Source organism: Aplysia californica, unplaced genomic scaffold (genome assembly GCF_000002075.1).
Source record: "Aplysia californica isolate F4 #8 unplaced genomic scaffold, AplCal3.0 scaffold00026, whole genome shotgun sequence".
NCBI classification, from domain to species: domain Eukaryota; kingdom Metazoa; phylum Mollusca; class Gastropoda; order Aplysiida; family Aplysiidae; genus Aplysia; species Aplysia californica.
In genome coordinates this window covers 1,689,230-1,715,116 of record NW_004797296.1, presented here as the reverse complement: position 1 = coordinate 1,715,116, position 25,887 = coordinate 1,689,230, and the positions used below count along the sequence as shown (strand labels likewise).

Here is a 25,887-nt window from a genome sequence, read left to right as displayed (position 1 = left end):
TCTCTCTCTTCCATGAGTGTATCTTAAAAATTGAAAATAATCAATAATGCCCCAATGCTCCCCCCCCCCCCCATTCCGGAGTCTAATACTTGTACTTCGCGGCGTTCAGACTTTGAATGAACTTTGGTGACCCCAACAACCGGTGCTCACACGATGCGGTATCTTGTGACTAAGGTTCACTGAGCTGCCACGGCGGCGAACCCGACAAGACGCTTGTATGACTTTCTTTTCTTTTTTTTTCTCCAAAAATGACAGCACAGGACAAATAATATTGATTTATTTTCACGGTTGTACATTTTTTAAAAACAAAAAATAAGGGCAAGGCAAAAATTGCCGCGGTTAACCCTTTGATTTTAACGGCATTACGGCAAATTGCAAAGGCACCAAGGCAAATTGCCGCGGTCTATTTCAAGCCCTGATATATATATATATACATTTTGCTAGCACTTCTCTCTTTCTCTCTCTCTCTTTCTCACACACTCTCTCTCTCTACCGGGTCTGGGCCCTGAAACTTTCCGAAATCACAAAAGAGTTCCCCTACTGGGTCTGTATACTTCATGACTTTGTTCCTGGTTACCGGGTCTGTATACACTTCGTTTTCACAAAGTAAAAGCAAGGGGGGTTGCCCCCCTGACTTAAAAAAAAGGCCGGCACTATTTCTCCGAACGTTCGGAAAAATAAAGCTGGGTACTATTTCTCCGAACACTCTGAAATCACATCCTTTCCGCAAATTTCCGATATTATATAGATCTATAATTACAGTATAGGCCTACCAAAGATTGTTCGTATACAATATGGTTCAATTGGTCCAAAAAATGTCCGCAGTAAATATTTATAAAGAAACGCTACAGTTCCAAACAGTTTTTCGCTACAGATATGACGTGTTGCCTATGAAGGGTGCTGCTCTTAAACTTAATGTGTTGTGTTCTCTCGTGTGCTGTCTAGTCTAGATCTACGGAGGGTTATTGATAACGACAAATAGAACTAGCATAGATATCTGCGTTTGTCGCGGCCGCGACCTATCAATCGTGGCTCAATTTTTTGGCATTTTTTGGTCCCCAAATCGGAGAATAAAAGTCAAAGAAAAAAAAGAAAGAAACCGAACCTCTTTACTTTTGAAAGAAAGTTCACCTAGCTTCACTTCGTCTCTTTCTCACTTGTTGTCACCACGTTAATTTGTTGAATACGTTACAGTTACTTTTATTTTTCCCTCTTTGTGGTGTTTTATTTTGTTAGTGTGTATTTTTTTCTTTTTTTCTTTCTTGTTATTGTTCTGATGTGTTGTTTTTCTATCAATTTTTTAAAATGGGGAAAAGGGGTGGTGGGGGGGGGGGGGGGGGTTATATAGTGTAATGTCATTTAATTTGATGTTCCTACCTTCATTAGATTCTAAATATATATACATGTATAAATATATAGATTTAAATGTGTTATGTTAGAGCGTACGTTCCACCAAAACCGATCACATGTACTGACACTGGCAGGCCCCTTTAAATGTGTGCGATTCCATAATTTACTTGTAATATCCTGTACTTTGTTTTAAAATTACGCACATTTAGTGTTAAAACAGCCAATCTTCTTCGGACAGGTGGACTCACGCCCTTATTTGTTAATTTTTGTGGTTGTTTATGGGATGTTCTAATTTTGATTTCATTTTGTTGTGAAACCTTTCTACTTTCTTTTTCACGTTTTTACACTCATCTAAAAATCTCTAGACTAGCCAGACTAGCTCTTGAAAATTGAAATAGATATAGACCTAAAAATTTGCTCGTGTGTGTGTGTGTGTGTGTGTGTGTGTGTGTGTGTATGTGTGTGTGCGTGTATGCATGTGCGTGTGTGAGTGTGTCTGTGTGTGGTAGTTAAGTGTGTAAGTGGAGAGTGAGGAGCGTTTGTTTTTCGGGCTTTATTCAGTGACAGTTCAAAGTATACAAAAATAGAAACACAGGATCCATTCACTCCAGGGCTCATGAGTCGTTCCTCTCTTTCAGTTTCACTCATTCATTCAATTCCTGTGTTCTCTCCCGCGGCTCATCGCCGTCCGCATGACTTTCACACCCCACCCCCTCCCTCCAGGCACACACAAAGAAAATCTCACACATTCCCTTGCTCCCTGCGAACCATGGACAATAATATAGGCAAAACACTGCCTTAGCCGCGTTCCTTTCGTTCGTGAGCTGTGGACCAGGCCAGGGGGATCGGTGTCGTCGTCTTGTAGTTGCTGTCGCCTGTGGATACACTCGTACATTCTTCCTTTCACCTGCTCTTTCACTCATACTGTCTCTCCATTCACAGCTCAGCTCGTCATACGTTCAAAAGTTGCCCACTGATCATGTTTAGTTAGTGTGTGTATAAGTTTGTGTGTGTACATGTGCATGATGGTGGTGGGTGTGTGGTGGGTGTTACTGAAGGTTGTCTGTAGGCGGGCTTGCCATGCGGTGTTCCTTCCCAATCCAAGACCAGAGGCAGAATGAAAGTTGGCGCCGAACTCTTGCAATAAATCACGAGACCGGAAGTTGGAAACCGTTCGGAGAAATAAAGATCGGCACTATTTCTCCGAACGTTCGGAGAAATAGAATCTAGTAACTTCGTAAAAAAAACACAAAGGCCACCTCTATTCTCACCCGGGATGAGAATAGTGCAGGCGAGTCTTTTGGCTATTCTCACCCGGTGCACGTTCACCGTTATAGCCTAGATCTAGGCCAACAAATTTTGCGTAGAATTCTACACTGTGATAACAGAAAAATTGTAGAATTCTGTGCCGTGAACAAACGTTCCATTACAACTGTAGCCTACTAAAAGCGTACAATTTTGTCTGGGCAGTGGAGAGAGAGAGAGAGAGAGAGAGAAAGAGAGAGAGAGAGAAAGAGAGAGAGAGAGAGAGGAGTAGTGCGAGAACTTCCAGGCAAAACAAAATGGCGACCCGCGTAGTTCGGCTCGATTCGAAAAGTTAAATAGGCGTAGCATCTTTGTAGACAACCAAATTAATTTACTTTTGTGTTTTAACATCATTTTTTAACTTTGTTTTGGTCAATTTGATCGTCCACACCGATAGACAGTATTCAGAAAGAGACAGAGAGAGAGAAGAGGGGAGGAGTAGATCTTGCGAGAACTTCCGGGCGGGTGAGAATAGCCACTTTCAAACACAAAACTTGGGTGTTTCAGGGGGGCATGCCCCTCTGAATTTGACCATGACTTGATGTTTTTTTGCAATTAGTATTAGAATCTAGATCTAGACCTAGATTCTAGATCTAGATCCAGGTTTGAAAGGCTATCTCTCCGGCACGCGAATCAACAAAAATATAACAATTATTCGCTTGTTGTGTGTGTTTCGTACCTTCTCTGCGCATCCAAACCCCACAACCTGATTTGGCGATCATACAGTTCGGCTTCATCTTCAGTAATATTTTCCATGATGATCTAATTAGAATCTAGAGAAATCTAGAAGTTTGGCGTCCACTTGCACCAGAGTAAACTGTCTATTGGAACAATAGACTAGCCTTTTCTATTGTTTTAGATAGCAGTCAGAGCTCAACGCTTGCCGGTTTTTCTTTCTCCTCCAATCTTTATAATATTTTTGCTCAAAAGAGTTCCTCCAATAATGAGGACATCACACATCACTCTGGATACCTCGTTGGTTTGAAGTTGGAACTTCCGGTGTCGAGGCGAAAGCGAAACAAGAGACAACATTGATCAACAAAAACAAACTCAGCAGGAGTGCACACGTGTGGAAGAAACTGAAATGGCTTCGAAATTGGGCAGTAAGCAAAGTGAACAGTTGTTCTCAGCGACAGAGTTGGAGAAATTGGTGTGTACCACTACTACTAGATCTCTGACTGATGTTCATTATAATAATAAAGAAAGTGGCTATTCTCACCCGCCCGGAAGTTCTCGCAAGATCAACTCCTCCCCTCTTCTCTCTCTCTCTGTCTCTTTCTGAATACTGTCTATCGGTTTGGACGATCAAATTGACCAAAACAAAGTTAAAATATGATGTTAAAACACAAAAGTAAATTAATTTGGTTGTCTACAAAGATGCTACGGTGGCTATTTAACTTTTCGAATCGAGCCGAACTACGCGGGTCGCCATTTTGTTTTGCCCGGAAATTCTCGCGCTACTCCTCTCTCTCTTTCTCTCTCTCTCTCCACTGCCCACAGATAAAATTGTACGCTTTTAGTAGGCTACAGTTGTAATGGAACGTTTGTTCACGGTACAGAATTCTACAATTTTTCTGTTATTTATCACAGTGTAGAATTCTGTGGTTTAGGGTGAACGCAAAATTTGGTGAACGCGCACCGGGTGAGAATAGCCACAAGACTCGCCTGCACTATTCTCACTCCGGGTGAGAATAGAGGTGGCCAATAATAAATAGAGATCTATCTAGATCCAGATCTAGATCTAGAAGATTAGATCTAGATCTTGATCTAGTCTGGACTCTACAATTAGATTTTAGATTCTAGATCTAGATAGATCTAGATTTAGATCTAAGTCTAGCAGTGAAATGATTAAATGAATAATTTTGAATTGGAATTATTTATAGACACGCACGCTGGACCAACTTAAAGAAATGGTGTGCAATTATAAGTTAACACCCCTATCAACACTAATAATGTAGCGGTAGTCTGATTTGACTTACTTATACCAAGATTGCCAAGAAGTAGATCTAGGCTAAATAGTTGAGAAGTTAGAGTTAGATTCGATGATCTTGTAGATTCTAGTTCTGTTCGTTAAAGTCCACCACCCATTTGTTTACATCCAGAGAAGAAATCCGGAAGTCTTGATAACCAAATATGCAACACAAAGAACAGGGATGCAACCTTACTGCATTGCAAAACATCAAATTATGGTAAAATTCAGAGGGGCATGCCCCCCGAACCCCCCCCTCCATATAAAATTAGGTCAGGGGGGCAACACCCCCCCCCCCCCCCCCTGAAACCCCCCTACTCTTGACTCTTGGAACTCCGAACAGGCGAATGATAATTGGGGGTGGGAACTGCCGAAAAAGGGCCATTCTTTGCTTGAATAGACTCCTTGGAAGACAACGAAGACAGTACTGAATAAGGTCCAGACTTTCATCAACAGATGCATGAGGAGTATTTTAAGAATTAAGTGGCAGGAAAGAATGAGAAATGAAGAGCTGTGGGAAAGGACAGGACAAAAGGATATAGAAGTAGAAATAGGACTAAGAAAGTGGCGATGGATGGGACACACCTTAAGAAAGCCCAGTGGAAACATCACAAGACAGTCACTGCAGTGGAACCCACAGGGAGCACGAGGCAGGGGTAGGCCACGGGGAAACATGGAGGAGATGCGTGGAAAGGGGCATGAGAGAAATGAAGCTCACTTGGAACGAGCTTGGAAGGATGGCTCAGGACAGAGATAAATGGAAGGAGCTTGTATGTGGCCTATACCCTGCCAGGGGTGAAAGGCATTGATGATGATGATTTGCTTGAATTTTGATTTTCTCCTCAACGATTACCTGGCAATTGAGGGTCTCTGGCGTTCAGCTTTGGACATTAACGAACGAAACTACAAAATCGCTCTAGATTCTACTATAACTATAATAATATGATTTGCGAATGGAGTGGCCCGTGCGCGCGTGTGTGTATGTAAGGTGTGAATGGGGCATGGGGCGGGGTGGGATTTTTTGGTTTTTGTTTACATGAAGGATTTTAGTTTTTAGTTTTTTCTTTGGGGTGGCTGAATGCAAATTCTCGCAGTACGTTTTGAAGGCATTTCCAAATGAAGTTTAGTCCGGGAACGTTGCCCCAATCACAACTGAAGTATCTCAATATTCAGACATTTAATAATTTCTAGCTCTAGAAATTGAATGCGAGGCAAAAAATGCTTCTTCCCAGTCCTCGCAGAATGCCAGAATGAAAGATGACGCCTAAATCTCTCAAATAATAAAAAAAAATCTCGAGAATGGAAACCGTTAGGAGAAATAGAGATCAAGTTTATTTTCCCGAGCATTCGGAGAAATAGTCACTTCGTAATAATATAGATCTAAATCTAGCTTTGATTAGGTTAGACCTGAGTCACAGTCACAGTTGTGGTGTTGAGAACTGTCTGAGAGGTGAGAGGGTGTTCAATAGTGCAGGCCTAACTTTGGCAATCTCCAGTTTTGGCCCCAAGAGTAATGAAATATATCAATAATAATAACTTTAACTTGTGTTAGAGTTAGGTTAGGAGTAGCATTGTAGGATAATTCAGCATCAGTTTTCCATACAATGAAAAAAACTGAACCCTCCCATTTGTGACTTTTTGAGGACATATTTTTCCAGTTCAAAATGGAGGAACAAATGTAACAATCCTCACAACTAAACAACAGGCCTCAGTGACCTCATACAGGGAAAGTGTGTTTTTTTGCACACACTGTTCCAAAGTCCTGCTCATTGCTAATGGAAAGGTGCCTCTTTATACAAGAAAAAACAGTTTTGTTGCGTGGAGACCAAACCCATTTCCTTGTTACTTTTTTCACTCAGAAAAACATCTCTTTTTTTGACTGTTTTTTTATCTTACAACATGGACTTTTAACAGTTTTTCCAGCTTATCAGAGATTCCTCACCATCTTTTCTCTTCATTTGTACCAAAATAAGTATGCTTGTGTCTTTTGATATTTGCAGTTGAGATTCAGAATAGACTAGGAACTTAGTAAACACAGGGCTTGAAATAGACCGTGGCAATTTGCCTTGGTGCCTTTGCAATTTACTATAAAATGCCCTTAAAATGAAAGGGTCATCCGCGGCAATTTTTGCCGTGCCCTTGTTTTTTGTTTTTTAAAAAAGTGACACCATGAAAATAAATCAATATTTGTCCTGTGCAGTCACTTGTGAAAAAAAAAAGATAAGAAGTTATACAAGCATCTCGTCTGGTTCACCACCGTGACCGGTCAATGAACCTGCGCGTTCGCATCACAACTTAATCACAAGATACGGCGTCCTGTGAGCACCGGCAGTTGAATGGGGGGAATTATTGATTAAAAAATTTTTTAAGATACGCTTGTGGGAGGGGGGGTTGAGGACATCTTGTCAGAGTTATCTGAAATCTCATCCAAACTTCAGTCAGACACTGCTCAGCTTGACCATTGTGTCCATTTTGTCATGGCTAGTGCAAACACACTCACATCAATGATAACCAAACCTCAGCACTGTCTGAAAAAAGCTCTTGAAGAAAAAGAAGACTGCAGATGTGAGAGAAAAAGTGCAAGCATGATGATTTACAAACAAACCATGAAAGATGTGTTGGATAAGTTGGTGCTGTGCTTGGAAGAAAGATTTTCTGGCACATCAGAAGATACAAGTTTTAAAGAGTGCAAGGATATTTGAAAGGACAAGTGTATCTGGAATTGGCAAAATGGATGAGCTGAAAGAATATGGTGAGACACAGATGGATGACTTGATAGCTCATTATGAGACTGTTTCTACTCCATGGATGCTCAACACTCAAAAATAAAGAAACAATGGCTCATGTTTCTCTCCGAAAGTCAGGGCTTAATACCTGTGAATGAGAACAAGACAAGTTCAATCCTGAAAAAAAGCAAGGAAATTTCCCAATATGCCTCATTTGGCTCATATAATCTCTGTTATAATGCCGTCATCCACAGCCAAGGAAGAAAGGCAGAGTTTTCCTTGATGAAGCGCATCCTTGGTGACTGGAGGCATTCGCTTCCCAGAGATATTCTAGAAAAGATCATGAATTTTATGCCCCAATGGTCCTGAGATCAAAGAATTCAAGGTCCTGATAAAACAGCCCTATTCTCTGAAATCATCTTCTCTGGTGATACTTTAAAAAAATTCACTTGTTTTTTTTTCCCAAAAGGGACAAACAGTTAGCCAGTTTTTTTCTATCTGTGTGTGTCAACATATGTTCAATATTCTGATCTAGTCATAAGTTACAAAATGACACGCTGATTGTTTAGGTCTTTTATAACATACTTTAAAAATAGGGGGCTCGTGGCCAAGAGGTTAAGGTGTTGGCCTCTCATTCAAAGGTCCCGGGTTTGAATCCAGGTAGCGACCGAAAAATTTTCTTCTGTAAGATTGTCTCCTTTCACCTCCTTTCCTGCTCCCCCTCACCTCGTTTGCCCCCTCCTCTGGGCTCCTGACTCTTTCTGCAGCCTTTCTACTGCTACTCCTTGGCTCCTTCTTACTGCTGTCTTTCTGCCACACTCCTGATCTTCTGGTAGGAAAGATCTACACCTAGCCTTCTCGGACAAGGGCGAAAAATCTCGGAGGGCCCATGTGCAAGTTGTGCACGTTAAAGGTCCCTTAGTGGTCTAAAATCGATAAGAGTAGGCTTTGACCGCCACCCGGGCAAAATTCGAAATTTCTTATCAACTGAAAATATTAGGATATTAGGTGTGTCCCGCGCACTCATATGACCTTATGCAGTTGCAAGCGCCGTAAAACACTTACCCCCAAAAAACCCAAACTTTAAAACATGTATTTTCAAAACTTGTTTTCACTTATCATAATCATAACCGTGTAGAATCTACTGTTTAACTGCTGGACAGCAGTTTTTAGTTATTCATTCTTTTTTCCATACAAGTTCATAAGTTGTTTTCACTCCTCATTTTTCTTTTTTATACAAGTTCAAAATTTTTTTTCATTTACCATGATTTGTTTTTATTTTATTACTAACTGCCTGTAAACCGCTCTGTTTGAATCTCATTAATGATTAATGTCTTACCTAATTGGTCATATTATTTACTGTTTTCTATCGTGCCCTATTGTCAACAGTCATATTCATTATTCATATATATCAATTATCCAATCAATAAGAGCTAGTCATAAAGGCATTTAAGTCAGAGATGCAATCGTGATCATTACATGAATTTGATTTAAAACTATGATTTTTAGTGGTTTTTGATGTGCTGATGTGATTTTACTATGATTTGCTTACTTTTCTTTCATGATTTTACAAATTTTCCAAAAACTATACTTTTGTAGAGAGCAAGAATAAATGGCATTGTTATTTATATAAACGTTGCGATGCATGGTCCGTATGTATTACCAACTTTATTCCACAAAATGATCACCTATAACTTTTGCCTTGGTGCCCTAGCAAATTGCCTCGGTGCCCTCTGATTTTTAGGCCCCACCGAGGCAATTTTTATCTGCCCTCCTGAACACCTAATTCAAGCCCTCCTGTAAACGTTACTGGTGGAAGGGCCCATTGTTGTAGACTTTTGGTTTACGGCAAAGTTGGATGTTTATATTTCCCAGGCACGTAAAATCGTCATCATTTGTTTAATTTTTTCTCAGCACTGAAAGATATTTATGTTTTGATATGACCAATTCCTTGTTCAGTTAGTTTGCATGCAGTGAGCAAGTCTCTTGGTTCTTCAATCAGTATCAGTGCATTCTTATCTTAAATTACAGTAGAAGTCCACTTTTATTAAAACCAAAATATCTGCAGGAACATTTGATTTTTTATGATCTAGCACAATTAGAAGAAGAAAAAAGCAGGTTTTTATTTTCTTTCTTTTTTTGCAGCTTTTGGATTGACTATGTTTGATTTGAGCAGACCCCACTATATTTGATAAAATTCTTTTTACAGAGGAACGTCTTTGTGTACATGGATCAAAGAAATGTCTCTAAGCTACCTGCGGACGACCAGCAACGTAAAAAGGAAATGTTGGAGTTTTTAGAACTTTTAAGAAGTTTCTCTAAGATGAGTGCAGGTAACAAACAGAGGTGGTTACTGGGTATTTTGAACTGGAATACATTTCTTTCGTGTTTCATAATTCAAACTCTTCTGAAAGTCTGTACTTATGTGGAAGACCACTAAAACTCATTATGAGATCCTTTGAAGTGAGTTGTCTTGCTTGTCTCTGAGACAAGGGAAGGAACTTCCTTCCCTTTTTTTTGGGGGGGGGGGGGATAGGAGGTTGATGGGTTTAATTGTTTTGTTTTTTGGTTTGTTTTAAGCTTTCCTATTTTGTACAATTTAACTCAACCTGCTTCTTCTTTCCTGTCACAACATCTATCGTCCTTATCTCCCCTTCTTTTTTATGTTTGTTACTCTCTTGTAACAGCTCTAATCTTCTGGCGCTCATATGACCGTATGCAGTTGCGAGCGCCGTGAAACTTCTACTAAAACTAAAAAAAACTAAATCAACCTGGTGCAATGTCTAAGGGTGCAGTAATGACTTTTAGAATGTTGATAATTTCATTGTAACCATTTTCATCATTCACTTCTTTCCCAGAGCATTTTTTTGTGTTGTCTTCCTGTCTTAAGTTTTGACACCATTATTAGTGATTTTGATGAGCATTTCATTTTTCTTGCTCTTTCAATTCACCTTTGATTTCAGTATATCATCGACGCAGACAAACACACAAATTGAAGGCTGACTTTAGAGACTTTTTGCCACGGTTCACTCACCTTCTTCGAGAGTGTGTGGTCAATCATCAGTGGCCACAGGCTCTCCAGCTCATCCACGCACTGACAACTGAGCATTACAGAGCTGACACCTCCATTTATCATGTAAGTAGCTGGGGGAGAAAATTCCTTGAACACTTTTCATTCTATGGCGTAGGCTGTTATGGAGCAGTTTTTTAACTTGATTTTTTTGTTTTCAACATCTTTCCTGACAACAGGTATTTGGATGAAGAAGGGTTCCTCTTTGTTTATATTTTTCAGAGTGGGGGGGGGGGGAAATCCCTCTTTTGTTTATGTAATGGATCCTTTTTTTTTTATTGGTGTCGGTCTAAGCACTTATTTTTCAAATAATTCTCTGGATGATTGTCGTTGTGCTTCTGCTTCTCTTCAATTGATATTTCAATTTCAGGTTGGAATGGCAGCGTTGTACCAAGTTCAAGAAGACAGGACACCAATGATTGATCAATTTGTGAAGTGAGTTTAAACACCATGGTGTCTGTTTTTTTATTTATGTAAAGTCTCTTTGTTACAATTTCTCTCTGTGAGTGCTCCATCAATCACTTTCATTGTTGAATGCAGGGAAACACTTAGACACAGTTATGGTTATCAAGTGTGGAATATGTGTATTACAGTAAATGAAAGCTTTTGTAATATATTATTATCCTTAATATTTTTATTTACGCTTTTTTCTGGCTGGATCACAAATGGGATCATATGAATTTTATCTTTACTCATGTGAAATATACTGTCAGGAAACATGCCGTAACGAATTATTTTAATTCATAGAAAACTATGTCTCATTTTAAAATTAAAAATAGTATCAAATTCAGAACCATCATATCAAAATTAACAAAATGACTTTTGGTTGACTATTTTTCTTGCTGGATTTTGGAGATCACAAAGAGAAGTAGGGCCTATTTTTTGCCAAGATTGTATCTTGTACTATTTTGTAATCACACAGAGAACAGACAACTCTCAGTTTTACCCGAAAGTGTGATTTCCCCCTTTAGTGTGTTTTCCCCCTTTAAAGTTTCATTCAAAAGGATTTCGTGGTAGGCAACTATATGGTGTTGTCATACCATTTTGCTGCTTTAGTTAGGTTAAAAATGTCTTTCATATAAAGTAGACAAGATTAAAAGAAAAATCAAAATGAAGACAGAAGAATTAAGGAAACAAAATATTTCTCAAGTGTTATCATGAATATTTGGCTATAAACTAAAGAAGTTTCATTAGTGTAGGTTAATAAAAAGGAACGGGATGGTAAACGATTATGACATTGGATAATGGGTTGGGCGGAAAATGTTGAAAGCAGGATTTAATGTTCTATATGTGTCAGTTTTGTAAAGTAAACCATTTGTTGTGGGTGGTTGGCGGGTGCGCTGGTGTGGTTTGCTCCTTCTTTCCAATAAAAAATCTGTCGTCTCTATCTCCCCTCCTTCTTTTTTGTGTTTGTTACTCTCTTGTAACACCTCTATTCTTCGGCACTTATATGACCTTATTGTGTTGCAAGTGCTGTAAAACTCTTACTAAAACTAAAAACCATTTGTTTTACTCTAGCTAGAGGTGTTCAGTATTCTTTCTTTTTGCTAAGAAATAAATACAGGCAAACTTGCTCTAAGGGCCAGCTGTATAAGACAGTCGCCTGTACAAGCAGCCACTTTCCAATTTCCGCCTTGCAATTTTTATTTACATTATAACGGCACTGTGTAAGACAGCCACTAGTCTCATCGATAAAGGGTGGCTGTCAAAGACAATTTTGACTGTTGAGTCAGACCTGCTCTAACTGCCAACTGTATATGACAATCACTTTTCCAAATTCCACCTCCCATTCCTCCTTTGCATTTTATTAAGACTATGATGACACTTTGTAAAACGTTTGCATGTCTAAAACAGCCACTTTTCTCTCGGACAATGGATGGCCGCCTTAGACAATGTCAGCTGTAGGTAAAGAGCACTGTCAGCAAAAGTTACCAGACTGTTCCAAGTCCTACTTAATTACTTCCTTAGACATTTTATAATGTATATTTTGATGCTTTTTTCCAGTATTTAATGACAATGATAATGCCAATGTACTTCTTTTTAACTCCAACAAATCTTACATGATGGAGATATGCTTGCTCCCATTCTTTTTTGGTTGGAAGTTTTCATTGATGGAAAGGAAATCTTACTTCATGATTATTGAAAAATATGTTGTTGCCATCACGTGCGTTACTTTGATGTCTGACTGTCTCTACCGTCATGCTTAACACAGCAAACGCAACACATTCCATCTAAAATCTTTGGAGAATATGTTTAAAGGAATCGTTTTACCGGTCTGTGTCTGCCCCTCACATGGCTTCGATATCATCGTTTTATTTATGGATGCCCATGCAGGCCACCTTAAAAATAATGGTCAGATTTGTAAAAAGTGTGCCGTTTTTATCATTTTCATTAAAAAAATTTATTGCAGACAAGTGTGTCGTTTACGACAAGTGGTTTCTGTGGAAGTGTACCTGGATTATCTTCTTTACCTCATAAATTTTGGCAGTCTGGAGGAGGCCAAAGATCTCATTCAGGTGAGGAGTGATAGATTTGTTCTCAGAGATGAAAAATGAATTTGTCAAAGTTTTTTCTGTTTTCTCCTTCTTCATATTATCAGCACAATTGCCCATTTTGGATGATGTGAGTCTTGAATTTTGTCCCAGCTTTTTGGTTACTTGGATTGAGTTCAGAGCAACTGTTTGCCTTTACAGTGTAATTGTATCTAAGAGGAAGCATTACCTGGTGTTGAAGGACCTTAGAAAAAAAAAAAAATTCTAAATTCTCTCTCAGGGAATACTTTGTTTTGTTAGTTTTTCTATTAGATCTTAAACAGGGACTGTTTGGCTTATTATGATCAATCTATAACAGGTTTTTTTTGAGCTCTCTTCCTTGTTATGCTGACTCACCGTGCTAAATTTTATGTTAGTATTCTTAATAAGGAAGAAGGTTGTGGTTGGTGATGGCTGAAGGCAGGCTATCTTCTCTTAGTACCATACCACAGTATCAAGTCAAGAGGTGGAGATGATAGATAATCATTGGCTTTTGAAATTTTAGATTCATTCATAAATTTTGTTTTTCGGTGGTTTGTAAAAATGTGACTCTCCAAAAGCATTCTTGGCATACAGTGTAATTGATTCAAATTCTTTTCTTCAGGATATGAAAAGAAGCACCTATACAGTACAGATAAATACAGAAAAGCGTAGAGAGGCACAGACACTGTTTTATGCTTACCAAGGTCTTGTTTTATATGTTGAGTGGAAGCTTATGGTGTCAAGAGAACAGGATCAAGACTTGGATGAAGGTAAATATCATTGCTGTTCTGCTCCTGGTCCAGTGATGTGTCAATGTATGATGGGATTTTGCCCCTAGGTTCAGTGTCATGCTCCAGTATGTGTTCAGGGTTAATGGTTGCTTTAGTGGCACCGATGTCTATGGTGTAGTGGGTAGGTGGTTCTTCGTTGCATGCAGAAGACCTCAGTTTGATTCTTGTGTGGGAAAAATTTTTATTGAGTATCGTGGCCCAAACTTCTGCAGGACCGCTGTGTCCCTCTCAGACCGGTTTGAGTTGACTGGCAGGGTTAAAGGCCACCTCCAAAATGATCTAAATTGTGTTGATTGGGGTGTAAATATACCTCTGTATTTAAAAAAAAGGTCATTTCAGTTTTTGCTTTTGTGGCTGTATTGTCTCCTAGAGTGGAGTGTGATATAGATCTAGGTTTTGGTGTATCATTACGGTCAGAGTTGAAATCTTCAAGCAATTCTGTTTTCTTCATATGCTTCTCTTTTTATGCTAAATAAAAATAAAATGGTTGTAGTTTTTTCTTGTTTAGTGGTTATGATATATTGTATGACAGTTATTTTTTCATGAACTTTTATGTTTCTCTGCTTTTGAAAAAAAGTACAGGTATTTGTCTTAACACCACAATCCTTTTTTTAACCACAATTTTTGAGGGGCATTCTTTATTGTTATTACATTTACATACTGTCTTAGAGATGGCCATTTTGTTGATTGAACCAGAGTAAGTTTTAGATTAGTAGCATCTTTTTGAGACAGGTGGAGAGTGCTACTTAGTGGCCTATACAGGTGTGGGCTGACAAAATGCCTTTTTTCATTTTTGACGCCAAATTTTTTAAAATTTGCTAATTTGAAAACCTGATCAGCTACCCTACTTGTGTGGAAAAATCAAAGTGAAACTCTGTCTAGGTTTTGAATAAATTAGAATTCAAATTTTGAAAGAACACCTTTTTTAAAAATGGTTACGCAGACTAAAAGTAAAAGCCTATTTATCTCGAAACTGCTGTGAGTTTTTTAAAAAAGGCGTTTAGTCAGTACACCCAATGCCAGGGTGAAAGAGGGGAATGTTGATACCATGATGATGAACATCTGAATTCGTTTGTCGTTGTGTACCACGGACCACCACTTAAAAAACCCCAAGACATCCTTTACAAGTTATTCTCATTCTTGTTGTACCGTACCCTAACTAGAGGCCAGGCGAATACCGTATATCCAATGAGCTACTGAGCCTTCATACACATTCTTAATTTGCAATGCTTTTGAAAAATCTACTTCTTCTACATCTCATTCATCTTTCAATGGACATCCCAGTCTTTATTGCCAAGGCTTCTCTGCCGTAAACTGACAAAATGCCTTTTTAAAATTTGGCCTAAAATTTTTTTTATATTTGCTAAACAGAAAGCCTGATCAGTTACTTTACTCATAACATACTTGTACTTGTATGGAAAAATCAGTGTAAATCTGTGACTTGTTTTAGAATAAATTCGAATTCAGATTTGGAAGTACCCCCCAAGGCGGTGCCACTGACTGAAGTTTCTTTAGGCCTTTCCAAAGGGGGGAGGGGGGGGGGGGGGCACTAACAACATGTTCTTATGCACAGAAGAATTGTAAATGGGCTGATTTATCAATGTCATTGTGCTCTTTCTTTCCTAATCCTTACTATTACTATTGTCATTTTCCTCTATTTCTTTTGTATGTTTGTCACATTCTGGCGACCCGCTATCTCCGGGCTGCCTTGATAGTAGAAGCAGACTTTGTGCTGTTGAAGCTAGAGAGGTGAGCAGAGTGAGCCTGATTCCCTGTAAGGACTTCTCTGTTGACATGACCTTATGCAGTTGCGAGCGTCGTAAAACCTCTACTAAAACTAAAACTAAGATTTGGAAGAACGCTATTTTTCAATGGTTATGCTGACCAAAAAACCTCTTTTTTTAAAAACTGCTGTGAATAAAAAAAGGTGTTTTGTCTGCTTACGGCAGTGCTGCTCTCTGCAGGTCCTCCAGGTTACTGAGTTTTGGGTCTCCCTGCTGAGGGTTGGGCCAATATTTCTTTCTAAGTGTTCTTTTGGAAATAAGATGAAGCCTTTTTGCTTCTGCTTTCCCCCCCCCCCCCCCCTTTCTCCTGAATTATAAATTAAGTGAACAATAGCACAAAAATCATTATTTCTGTCTAAATTTGTGTTTTTTTTCCCACAGATGTGGTCAGTCAAATGATGTCTCAGGGTATGTCATCTCAGGTTGCCAGGTCAACAGCGGAGAGTGCTATGGAGTACTTGGTTGAGCTCAAGGACAAAGCAGGCATCTTTGATGTGTTTGTGACCAGCCTGGTAGAGGTCAGTCCAGTTCAGAGAGGAGGTCTCTTTCCTCTGGAAATCATTTTGTTATTGTTGTGGAAATACACCCCCACATACAGTCGAACCTGCTTTAACGGTCATGTGTTCAAGACAATCACGTGTACAAGTGACCACTTCCTACTCCCTCCCCTTTATGGTTTTTAAAAATGTTAGCTCTACATGCATAATGACACTCTTCAAGACGTCCACCTGTCTATGATAACCACTTTTCTCTCTGATAATGGATGGCTGTCTTGGACAATTTTGATTGTTTATTATATTATATAGTGTCTGCTGCTTTTCTTGTCCTATCTGCCTGTTTAAGAGTCAGAAAGTCCTGAACTCATTCAGTGTTGGGTTCTACCTGCTCCAGTACCGGGCACTTTTGTTATTGTTTCATATGTAATTGGGTCTGCTCAAGAAAGTAATCACAACAAAAAACTCCCCCAGTCATTACGTAAAAAAAATATTCTATTACTAAATTGATTGTCGAACAATGTAAATCAATTTCAGTGTTTATATTGGTCAGATCTACTTGAATGCTCGATCTACATGAATGCTCTTAACACCAGTAAATAAATGAAGATCAAAATGTGCTTTTCCTGTTGTTGTAACCAGCTTGCAAATGTGTCCATGTAGTTTACTCAACTTTCCTCTTCACCATCACTATACTAGTGTCACTACAATCTTTTAATAGATTGGGATCAAGGGTCGTGTCCTTCACTTTACCATCAAAATGATTCATATAATTGAGAGTGGCATACTTCAAATGATTGAGGAATGACATTTAAATAATGAAGATATATAATAAAGTAGGCCTATAACACGGACAGGTCAAACACAGAAAACTCGAAATCACGCATCCGTCGAACTGTGCCTGCGGTCCCGCATTTGTATTATTTCTTCTTTATCTTTGTAAGATATCCTTCGAACTACGGATTTCTCGAACTACCACGGCCGGTCCGGATGACTTCGAGCTATCGGTGTTATACTGTATATATAGCAATGTAAACTTTTATAAAATCGATCAAAGATTGCCAGGTCAATAACTATGACTGTCTGTAGTGATGGAACAGTGCAAATATCCACCCTGCATTGAAAATATAAACACCATCTATGTTTTGCTCTTTACTGTAAATTTTACTTATCAAGGTTTTTTGTTTCTTCCAGATGTACAACTATTATGACATAGACGCCAGAGAGATTCTTGAGACCTACAGAAAGAACAACCCTACTAATCCTAATGCACATCGCTACATGTTTGAGTTTGAGGCGTCGCAAGCTGCCAGTGCACAGACTCAAATCGATTATTTGAAAGTAGGTTCACAGTCATAGACTCCGAGGTGCTGTGAAGTTAGAATGCGACATGCTTTATATTCTTCCAGAATAAGATTCGGCCTCATTCAGTCGCCTTTGTTTGAAGCTGTTTTTCTGCAAAGTGAATGTGCTTTTAATAACCCTTTTAATTAGTCAACTTTCTATAACCTCTCATTTTTGCTTTTCTCTGCCAACTTTGTCAGAAAACTAGACCCATTAAAAAAAAAGTCAGCATGTTGCCATGGAGATGAATTGGTTTTCATCGTTAAGTCTAGTTTTTGTGCAGAAAGACACAGTATGCTCTCAAGTCTGGGATGGGGTACTATGCTCTCAAGTCTGGGATGGGATACTGCAAAGTTTTCAGGAACGAGGTCCAGTTTGGCTGGGGCACGCCGCACACAGGGTCGAAAGTATAGTCTTCCTGAATTATACATTTTTATTATATAGATTGCGAACGCATTTATAAGATATTAGCACTTGTTACAGACCTAGGATAAGTAATGACTATGTTTATTTGTGGGATAAATCAAAAGAAACTGACCACTATTGTTATTGTTTCATTTTCAGAGCTTGATGCAGCTTGACCCAAGTAATCAACTGGCCCTCACACTGTTTGACCTTATGGGTATGGCACAAATGCTTTAAATTACTGGCTGGTGGTCTTGTGTGGTTTGCTCCTTCTTGCTCATCTATCGTCCTGATCTTTCCTTCTTTTTTGTGTTTGTTATTCTCTTGTAAGACTTTTAAGCTTCAGCACTTACACAACCTTACTACTGTGTTGCAAGTGCCGTAACATTTTTAGAACAACAAACAAACAAAACTCTAAAATTACTGACTTTCAAATATTTGAATGCTTTCATGCCTTTTGACTTGGGAGTTTAGTGAATTTCTTTCTCTTTTTTTAAACTAAAATTACTAACTTTCAAATGTTTAAATTTTTAAATGGTGGGCCAGAAGTTTCTTTTTTATCTGAAATTACTGACTTTCAAATGTTTGAATGCTTTCATGCCTTTTGACTTTTAATAGGGAGTTTGGTGAATTTCTTTCTCTTTTTTTTTAATAGGAGGAGTTCCACCTTTCCATTCGCTTTTTGAAATGTCTTTAACATAGTCTAAGTAAAAAAAAAAGTTTTTTCATTTCACTTGATCAGGTTGTGAATTTTATTGTAATGTGTAACACGCATGATACACACAAGTAAGACAAGATATCTTTCAGTCTTTACCAACTTTTTAGTGTTGTTCTGTTGCCCCAGGGAGCAACTTTGAACTTTGATGAATTATACCTCCAACACACATACAACCTTTGTCACCTTTGTCTTCCTTCTCTTTGTTCTACGTTTTAATCCCTTTGGATGGTTGGGACGAAACCGTTTCATCTCCAAGTTTCTCTAATTAATTTTCATCTGATGAAAAAGTTGCCTCCAAAGTGATTTGATGTAATTAATAACTGTCAATTTATCTCAGTGGCACACTCACAAACATGCACACACAGGACTCCAAACGCATACGTCTTTGTCTACGAACTGGATTGGGCTGTGTAGTCGCGGAAAGTAGAACACGCCTAACAAAGGTCCAATGGGTGCATAGGTTACTGTGTCAGTGGGGGAAAGTGTGTCGTAAACTTTCTCCCCATTGTCAGGGCTAGGAGAGCGTGAGCCCTCTTTTGCAGTGTTATTTTTTTCAAGTCTTCTACCTTCTTACAAGAGGGGTTTCATTAAGGAGAGGCCGTAGGAACGGGCTCGTCCTTTGCTGAGCCTTAAAGACATTTGATCGGCCGTTTGCTAGGTTACTATAGTTGTAAGCGGTGACAACAGTGATTGGATAAACGAGCAAGCTGCCAAGTTGATCACTCTGTGTTCATTTTGTGCGATCATAACAGTTTCAACTGCTTTTTTCGTTATTTTCATTTGCTATGGGATAGAGTTGAGAGATGGGGAGGGGGCCTCAAGCCTGTGAGCCCTTCACTACCCACCGCCACTGATCATGTCTTTTGATAGATTAGACCAACCGGTCAAAAAATAAGTCTTCCTTCTCTTCTTAGTGTTCCAAGGCAAGTTAGATTTTTTTTCTTCTCTTCTTTGCACTCTGTACACTTTCATTCTCAGACAGTCAAATATTATCTTCTGTCCTCCTCCTGGAAATGACTACCGAGATTGAACAGCTGTTTTGGAACTTCTCCTGGAAGAAACTGGTCAACCTCTGTGCTCCCAGTAAATTAGTCAAGCTCTGTATTGTTCATCATCATCAATGCCTTTCATCCCTGGCAGACCCCCCAGGGCGGTGCTTCTGACTGAAGTGTCTTTTGGCCTTTCCCAAAGGGGGGACATTAATATGTTCTTATGCATAGTGGAATTGTAAATTGTAAATGGGCTGATTCATCAATGTCGTGCTCATAACTGTACAGTAGTCTCCGCCAAAACGCATGCCATACAAAAGCACGCTCCGCTCAAATGCACGCTTTCGTCATCTGACGGGTTTTTTACTATATAATTTAGACGTACAAACGCACGGTCACTCCCTCTAAACGCACGCTCTGATCCGCGAAACATGCCGACCAGTAAAGCTTGACAAGGGGAAATTTGTGTCTAGCATCTGTGTTTGTTGCCATTTTTTCGTCCAAAAGTTGCCACAGAAATGGCAAAAGTTGCCACAGAAATGGCAAAAGTTGCCATTATTTTCAAGCTTTCTACTCTCTGTGACGACATATATTATATAGCATGTTGATAGAGGTAACTTCATCTAAAGCACCAGCATTTCTTGTGTTCTGTTTTATGCTACCAGAATATCATTTGAAGCCACATAGGATGTAAAACGTGAAAAGAGTAGGTTCCGGCCGCCGCCCGTGCAAAATTAAACATTTCCTACCAACTGAAAAAGTTTAATGTGTCCCGCGGACTCATGTGACCGTATGCAGTTGCGAGCACCGTAAAACACTTACCAAAAAAAGACCAACAAAAAAACAACATCAAAAACCGAAAAAAGAACACATCAGAACAATAACAAGAAAAATTAAAACACAATAAAGAGGGCCAAATTAAAGGGAAACAGCAATAGGGGCCCACATAAATAGTATGCAATGTACTTATTCTTCACATGAAATTTCATTGAAAGTAATAAAATCAACGTGGTGTCAACAAGTGAGAAAGAGACGAAGTGAAAGTAAACTTTCTTAGCTTTTCTTTTTGAACGTAAAGTTAGTGAGGTTTGGTTACTTTATATATTTATTTTTTTTGTATGTTTTCTTTTTTAGTTTCTCGATTTTTATTCCCCGGGGTTTGTTTTTTTATTATAATTTATTCCCGAGCGGTTTTTATTTGGTTGAAAAATATGCAAAAATTGCGGCCATGCTTCGCGGACCAAAATTTGTCAAAAATCGCGGCCGCGACAAACACAGATGCTAAGTAAGTCTGATTCCCTGTAAGGACTTCTCTGTTGACATTCACCCTTTGGCGCTCATATGACCATATGCAGTTGCGAGCGCTGTAAAACCTCTACTAAACTAAACCCCTTTCAGGGTATAGGCCACATACAAGCTCCTTCCATTTATCTCTGTCTTGAACCATCCTTCCAAGCTTGTTCCAAGTGAGCTTCATCTCTCTCTTGTCCCTTTCAACGCATCTCCTCCATGTTTTCGTGGCCTACCCCTGTCTGTGTATTGTTACTGTCTCATTACTATCACTTTCAAGTGGGATAACTTTTGCAAAGCATCACTAAGGGTTTAAACAAAATTTTGTTTCCTCTTACTAATACTAGGTCCAGAATGTGTGGAAGCAGTGGAAGTCCTGTTTGATTATCTGGATTTTGACCACTGCAGCAATGACCTGGAAGCTTGGAGCAGACTGGCCACAGCTTTGAAACAGTTGCCTGACAAGTATGTGCTCTTAGTCTTAGTCTTTTATGAGTATGAGTGTGAATATTTTTCTCTAGAAAGTCTTGAAAAACTTCCCAAAAAATTCAAGAGTGTCCTACTGGGTTTCAAACAAAGATCATCTGCACCATAGCCATAGTCCTACTTGATACTGATAGCACTGGTGGAGCTGACAGCACACTCTTTTACACAAATGTATTTAAGGAAAATAGCAAGAATAAGTAGTCTTATTCCTACAAACTCCAGAGAACAGGGATGCAAAATCTCTGGTTTTTCCGGCTTTTTTCCGTTTTTTTCATTCCCTCACAAAGGAAAGGGGAGAGGTAAGAGAGGCGTTTTTGTTTGCACATAAAAACTTTACAAGGTTCGTTTTAGGTGAGATGTGATGCTCAGCTCACTTTCAGGTTTTTTTTACTAAAATCATTTGGAATTCCTTTTAAGGAAGAAAATGAATAGAGTGAAATCACAAATGTCTGGTGATCGCTAAGTTTCTATGTGAAGAAATTTGTGGAGCATCCTTAATAGCACCAACACGTATAACTTATAAATTATAGACTAATGAGATGGCCATGCCTTGGGTACCAATCAGAACAGGGTTCATGAAGTGACAACTGGGGAGAAGAGAGCTTGGAGCACTTTGGTCTAAACAACTGTAGCGAGGGACATGGTGAATATGAAGCGGGAGTATGAGGCCTGTGAGAGTGCTGTTTTTTGACTTCATAAAGTAAGCGTATAGCTTACAAGGGGAAGACGGAGGAGTTTGACTACAAAATATCAATAATAAGGGTAACCTTTTAAGATTGTATTGCAGTTCAGTGTGGTTGCTTGTAAAAGTGCCTCTTGCAAGTCTTACTTCTTAAACAATTCTTTTGTATTTGTTCATCTTACTTTTTCCCAGAAATGTGTGATGTGCAATCTGACGTTTGTCTTATTTCTTTAAATTTTCTCTTATATTATATTCCCTCCTGTAATATTTTCAGCAATGAACTCCTCACTGTGGTCACAAAGTGCTGGGAAATGCGGAAAGATTGGTGGCCTCAAGTCAAGTTTGACATTGTAGGGCAAGATGCTGCAAACAATAAAGACCTACGAAAGTATCAACGAAGAGTGAAAAGAGCACTTCTAGAACTTGGTAAGCCGATTCTTTTTTATTCCTTTGTTTTTATTCTGAAAAAGAAGTGTGCCAATTGCTGACAAATTTTTCGGAGTGGCTACTCGTCCGATGTCGTGTGACTAGCACCAGGCTACTCACCCGATCTAGGATTTCTGCGCATGTTCCGGGCGAAAGAATTTGGTTGATTAGCCCCGCCTTGCCTGCGGCTTCTGGCCCTTGGGGATTTCTACGCATGTTCCGTGTTCTGGCCTGTGGGGATTTCTACGCATGCTCCTTTAAAATTCGCGTGATCTATCGCGCAAGATTCAGTCACTCACTCGGTCACTCCTTGTCCTCCAAGTCAAGAGTCGGATCGGTTCTAACGTGAAAGTTTGACTCTGACTGCAATTATCTGACCGAATTGACATTATTATAATACATGGCATGTATGAAGATGGGACTGGCCATAATGTGTACAATAATGATTTTATTGCCCCGGGTCAGCTTGTGAACCGACGCAGAGAGAAAACGACAGGAATCAATAATTCTAATAACAAAAACATCCCCCCCTTCTCTCTCTCTCTCCCTCTCTCGTTCTCACCCTCTCTCTCTTTCTTTCTCTCCCCCCCCCCCCCCCCCCTCCTTTCTCTCTCCCTGAAGACAAAATTTATCGCTTTCAACTCAGCGCTGGAACGTTTGTTTACTCTCGTATCACGGGCCGTCACGCGCTAAGAAGACGAGGTAAATCTAGCACCCAAGTCTCGTTCAGAAGCGAGATGGGGCAATCGAAACATCTTGGTAGTAGTTGGATAATCTTTGATAACATCTCGGGGCTGCATTTCTATTGTTAGTAACTTTGTCACCGGCATTCCGATGAAAGATAATAATTAATTAATAAAGGGTGATATATCTTGGGGATCAACAACAATATAGTCAACTTGTGAGGGAAACATCGGAATACGGCAAAAATAGATTGCGGAAAAACATCATTTATGATCTATTTTGGGCCAATCACAGAGGCGTGCTAGGTGCTCTCAATAACTTCATGTCGCTCGGAAGGCCGCGAAGCCGTGTTTACACTACCTAATACGGGGTGCCTACTACAGATGGGATCATCCGACTCGGCCGTAGTGGGCACCCAGTATAAGACTAAGACTAGATCTAGGTGACCGGCTCTGGGTGGGCAGAAAAAGCTAGCCACCCAAGGTCGCAAAAATCCCCACTGGCCAGTAGCGTCAGGCTACTCGACCGAATTCGGTCGACTAGCCTGACGCTAGCCACCCGACATCGGGCGAGTAGCAGCGGCCCAAATTTTTAGTGGAAGAAATGGGGTCACATTTGTTGACTGCTGTGAACATATGTGTAAAACCCATCAAAATATGAATTATAGAAGAATTGATTTAAAATGCTGTTTGACACTTAAGTCCATGAAAGGATTTCAAATCCCCGATTTTTGCTCTCTTTATTCTATGCATTGCAACTTCCCACAACATGATAAAAAAATTCCAGGAGATCTGGTTAACAATCCTGGTCCCAAACATAAACATGATATTGACTCGGCTCTGTTCCCAATTTATATACAGACGGGATCAGGTTTTCCCATTATTTCAAAGATGATGATTTAATAATGCAATATATAATTTTTCTATGAAGCTTTTGTTTATTTTAGCATTTTCCTAACCTGAAATGAAGATTTCTGAAATATGAAAGCAGTTTGGATGAAAAACTACTATTTACTTTCTTTTTGGTGACCCATTAGTTAGGTCTGATACCTTTTCTCACTTATATATTTTTAAAATACCCAGTATCATAATAATATGGATATCAAGATTTAGTTATCACATGTTTGTGCTACTCTAATTTGTTTTTGTTATCTTCTGTCACTTTCAAGTCAGTTAGCAGAAAAGTTTACCAAAATTGAAAATAGTGGGGTATTCTTAAAAATTGTGGAAAAAAGTTTCACTGATATTGGTATATCTTAGTATACATATAAATGTATTGTGAAGAGGAGATATATGAATCATTCAAAAATTAAACCTGTGCCTTAGTATTTGAAGTCCGGAATAGTTTTATTGAAAAAGAGTAAAAAAAGGCCGTAGATAGAGTGACCGTGAGACTCCATACTGGCCAGGGCTTAGTGAGTTAACAAGAAAGATTTGAGCAGTTTCATCATCCTCCCAGCTGACTCTCCTCCTTTTTTTGTCCGCTCACAATAACAAATACACATCAATAGGCTAAAACAACCCCCCACACACACACACACACACACACACACACACACACACACACACACCCCCCCACCCAAGTGAGTTTTCTTTCCCACTTCTTTACACCATTTGTCTTTTCTCTAGGTTGACAGCATCACTCATAAATCTTCAAGTTCAAGGGAACCTTTCAGAAATGAGGGAGATGAGAGGCCGCAACACATAAGAGATGCCCCCAGTGTGTGACATCCTCAACCTTATGCACAGCGCATGCCATGGACCTGAGGCCATATATGGGAATGAACCCAGTAGAATATGATCGCACAGATCTGCCTCAAATGTTTTTGATTATCTGTATGTATGCAATGGTCTTGGCAGCAGTTGCTGTGTAATTGTATCTCCTGCAGATGGACTCATGATATAGTACTGGAATAAACTCGAGTGAAACTGATCTTGTGACTTTCTCCCATGTTTCTATTTTTAGACAAATCGCTACCTCAGAATGACTAAGTTCCATCTGCTCAATACCTAGATTAGACAAATCTGATTTCTGACTTCATGGTTTCAGTAAATCAAAAGGGCCAAAAATGTCAGATAGAATTTTGTAATTCTAAGGTAGTGAAATGCAGTTTGCTCCCAAAACTTGACCACAGTGAAAAGCAAGTGTGTGTTACTGTTATTGTACAACAGAATGGACAGAAGTCCAAACTTGTGTAAGCTAATATACAGTGGAGAAAGTATAGATGTCTCAAAAACGCTTTAGTGTGCGCTAAAATCGTACAACAATAATTTTAATTCCTATTCCCCATGACTGGAAAGATTTGGACCACTTTGTGTTGCTCAAGTCTCAGGTCAGATGTTCTTCTATTCAACAACACACTATCCTGGTTCAACATGCCTTGTGTTCATAAGTTGAACTTCATTGCTGAATGTCCACTCACTTCAAGTTTAGACAAAAATTTGGGTTTTTTATGGATTCCCCTCCAGTTGTTGTTGTTGTTGTTGTTATCGATCCAGCAACAGCTGAGCTCTCGCCCTTCTGTCCAATGCCATGTAGTGATAAGTGCAGGTCTGCTGCAGTTGCTGTAATGTTCCATAGAGTGTGTTGTCAATGTTAGGTCTCGGAGGGAGAAGGGTAGCTCTGATGTCATTTAGGGCTGTACAGTGGAACAGGTGATGATCCACAGTCTCATATGCATAGTCACACAAGGGACACATTGTGGGAAGTTCCAGGTTTATTCTGTTCAGGTGGAAGTTGAGCTGTATATGTTCTGTTCGTAGGCGGAAGATCGTGGTCTGTTTCTTTCTCTGAAGGCGGTTGATATTGTCATTTCATTCCTTTTTGTTGTGGTCATATGTTTGAAAACTGCTCTGCCTGTC

General features: G+C 39.3%; 2 protein-coding genes across 3 annotated transcripts in view; one reads left to right on the top strand and one right to left on the bottom strand.

Annotated features, from left to right (window-relative positions):
* LOC101854773 (SUMO-activating enzyme subunit 1) overlaps nucleotides 1-3,584 on the bottom strand; it is an 18,320-nt gene extending 14,736 nt beyond the window's left edge. Inside the window, exon 1 of the mRNA XM_005091153.3 lies at nucleotides 3,335-3,584. Within this exon, the coding sequence (XP_005091210.1) occupies nucleotides 3,335-3,411 (77 nt within the window). The 5' untranslated portion in view covers nucleotides 3,412-3,584. The remainder of the gene's footprint in view (nucleotides 1-3,334) is intronic.
* A 49-nt stretch (nucleotides 3,585-3,633) lies between these two features.
* On the top strand, nucleotides 3,634-24,958 carry LOC101854386 (TATA box-binding protein-associated factor RNA polymerase I subunit A). 2 transcript variants are annotated; one of them, XM_005091151.3, is made up of 12 exons: nucleotides 3,634-3,805; nucleotides 9,560-9,683; nucleotides 10,314-10,486; nucleotides 10,791-10,855; nucleotides 12,831-12,936; nucleotides 13,556-13,703; nucleotides 15,890-16,026; nucleotides 17,197-17,343; nucleotides 17,911-17,968; nucleotides 21,096-21,213; nucleotides 22,191-22,342; nucleotides 24,655-24,958. In XM_005091151.3, the coding sequence occupies exons 1-12, from the start codon at nucleotides 3,740-3,742 to the stop codon at nucleotides 24,657-24,659; spliced, it is 1,299 nt and encodes a 432-aa protein (XP_005091208.1). In that variant the 5' UTR covers nucleotides 3,634-3,739; the 3' UTR covers nucleotides 24,660-24,958. The 2 variants fall into 2 exon arrangements, with proteins under 2 accessions (XP_005091208.1, XP_005091209.2); XM_005091152.3 differs by lacking the exon at nucleotides 3,634-3,805 and adding an exon at nucleotides 3,838-3,860.
* The last annotated feature ends 929 nt before the right edge of the window (nucleotides 24,959-25,887 follow it).

What these genes read in the sequence shown, in the direction of transcription:
- LOC101854386 (XM_005091151.3), top strand. Translation starts at nt 3,740, where the DNA reads ATGGCTTCGAAATTGGGCAGTAAGCAAAGTGAACAGTTGTTCTCAGCG. An exon ending in CGACAGAGTTGGAGAAATTG is followed by an intron (nt 3,806 to 9,559) that starts GTGTGTACCACT and finishes TTCTTTTTACAG; the next exon opens with AGGAACGTCTTTGTGTACAT. An exon ending in CTCAAATCGATTATTTGAAA is followed by an intron (nt 17,344 to 17,910) that starts GTAGGTTCACAG and finishes TTTCATTTTCAG; the next exon opens with AGCTTGATGCAGCTTGACCC.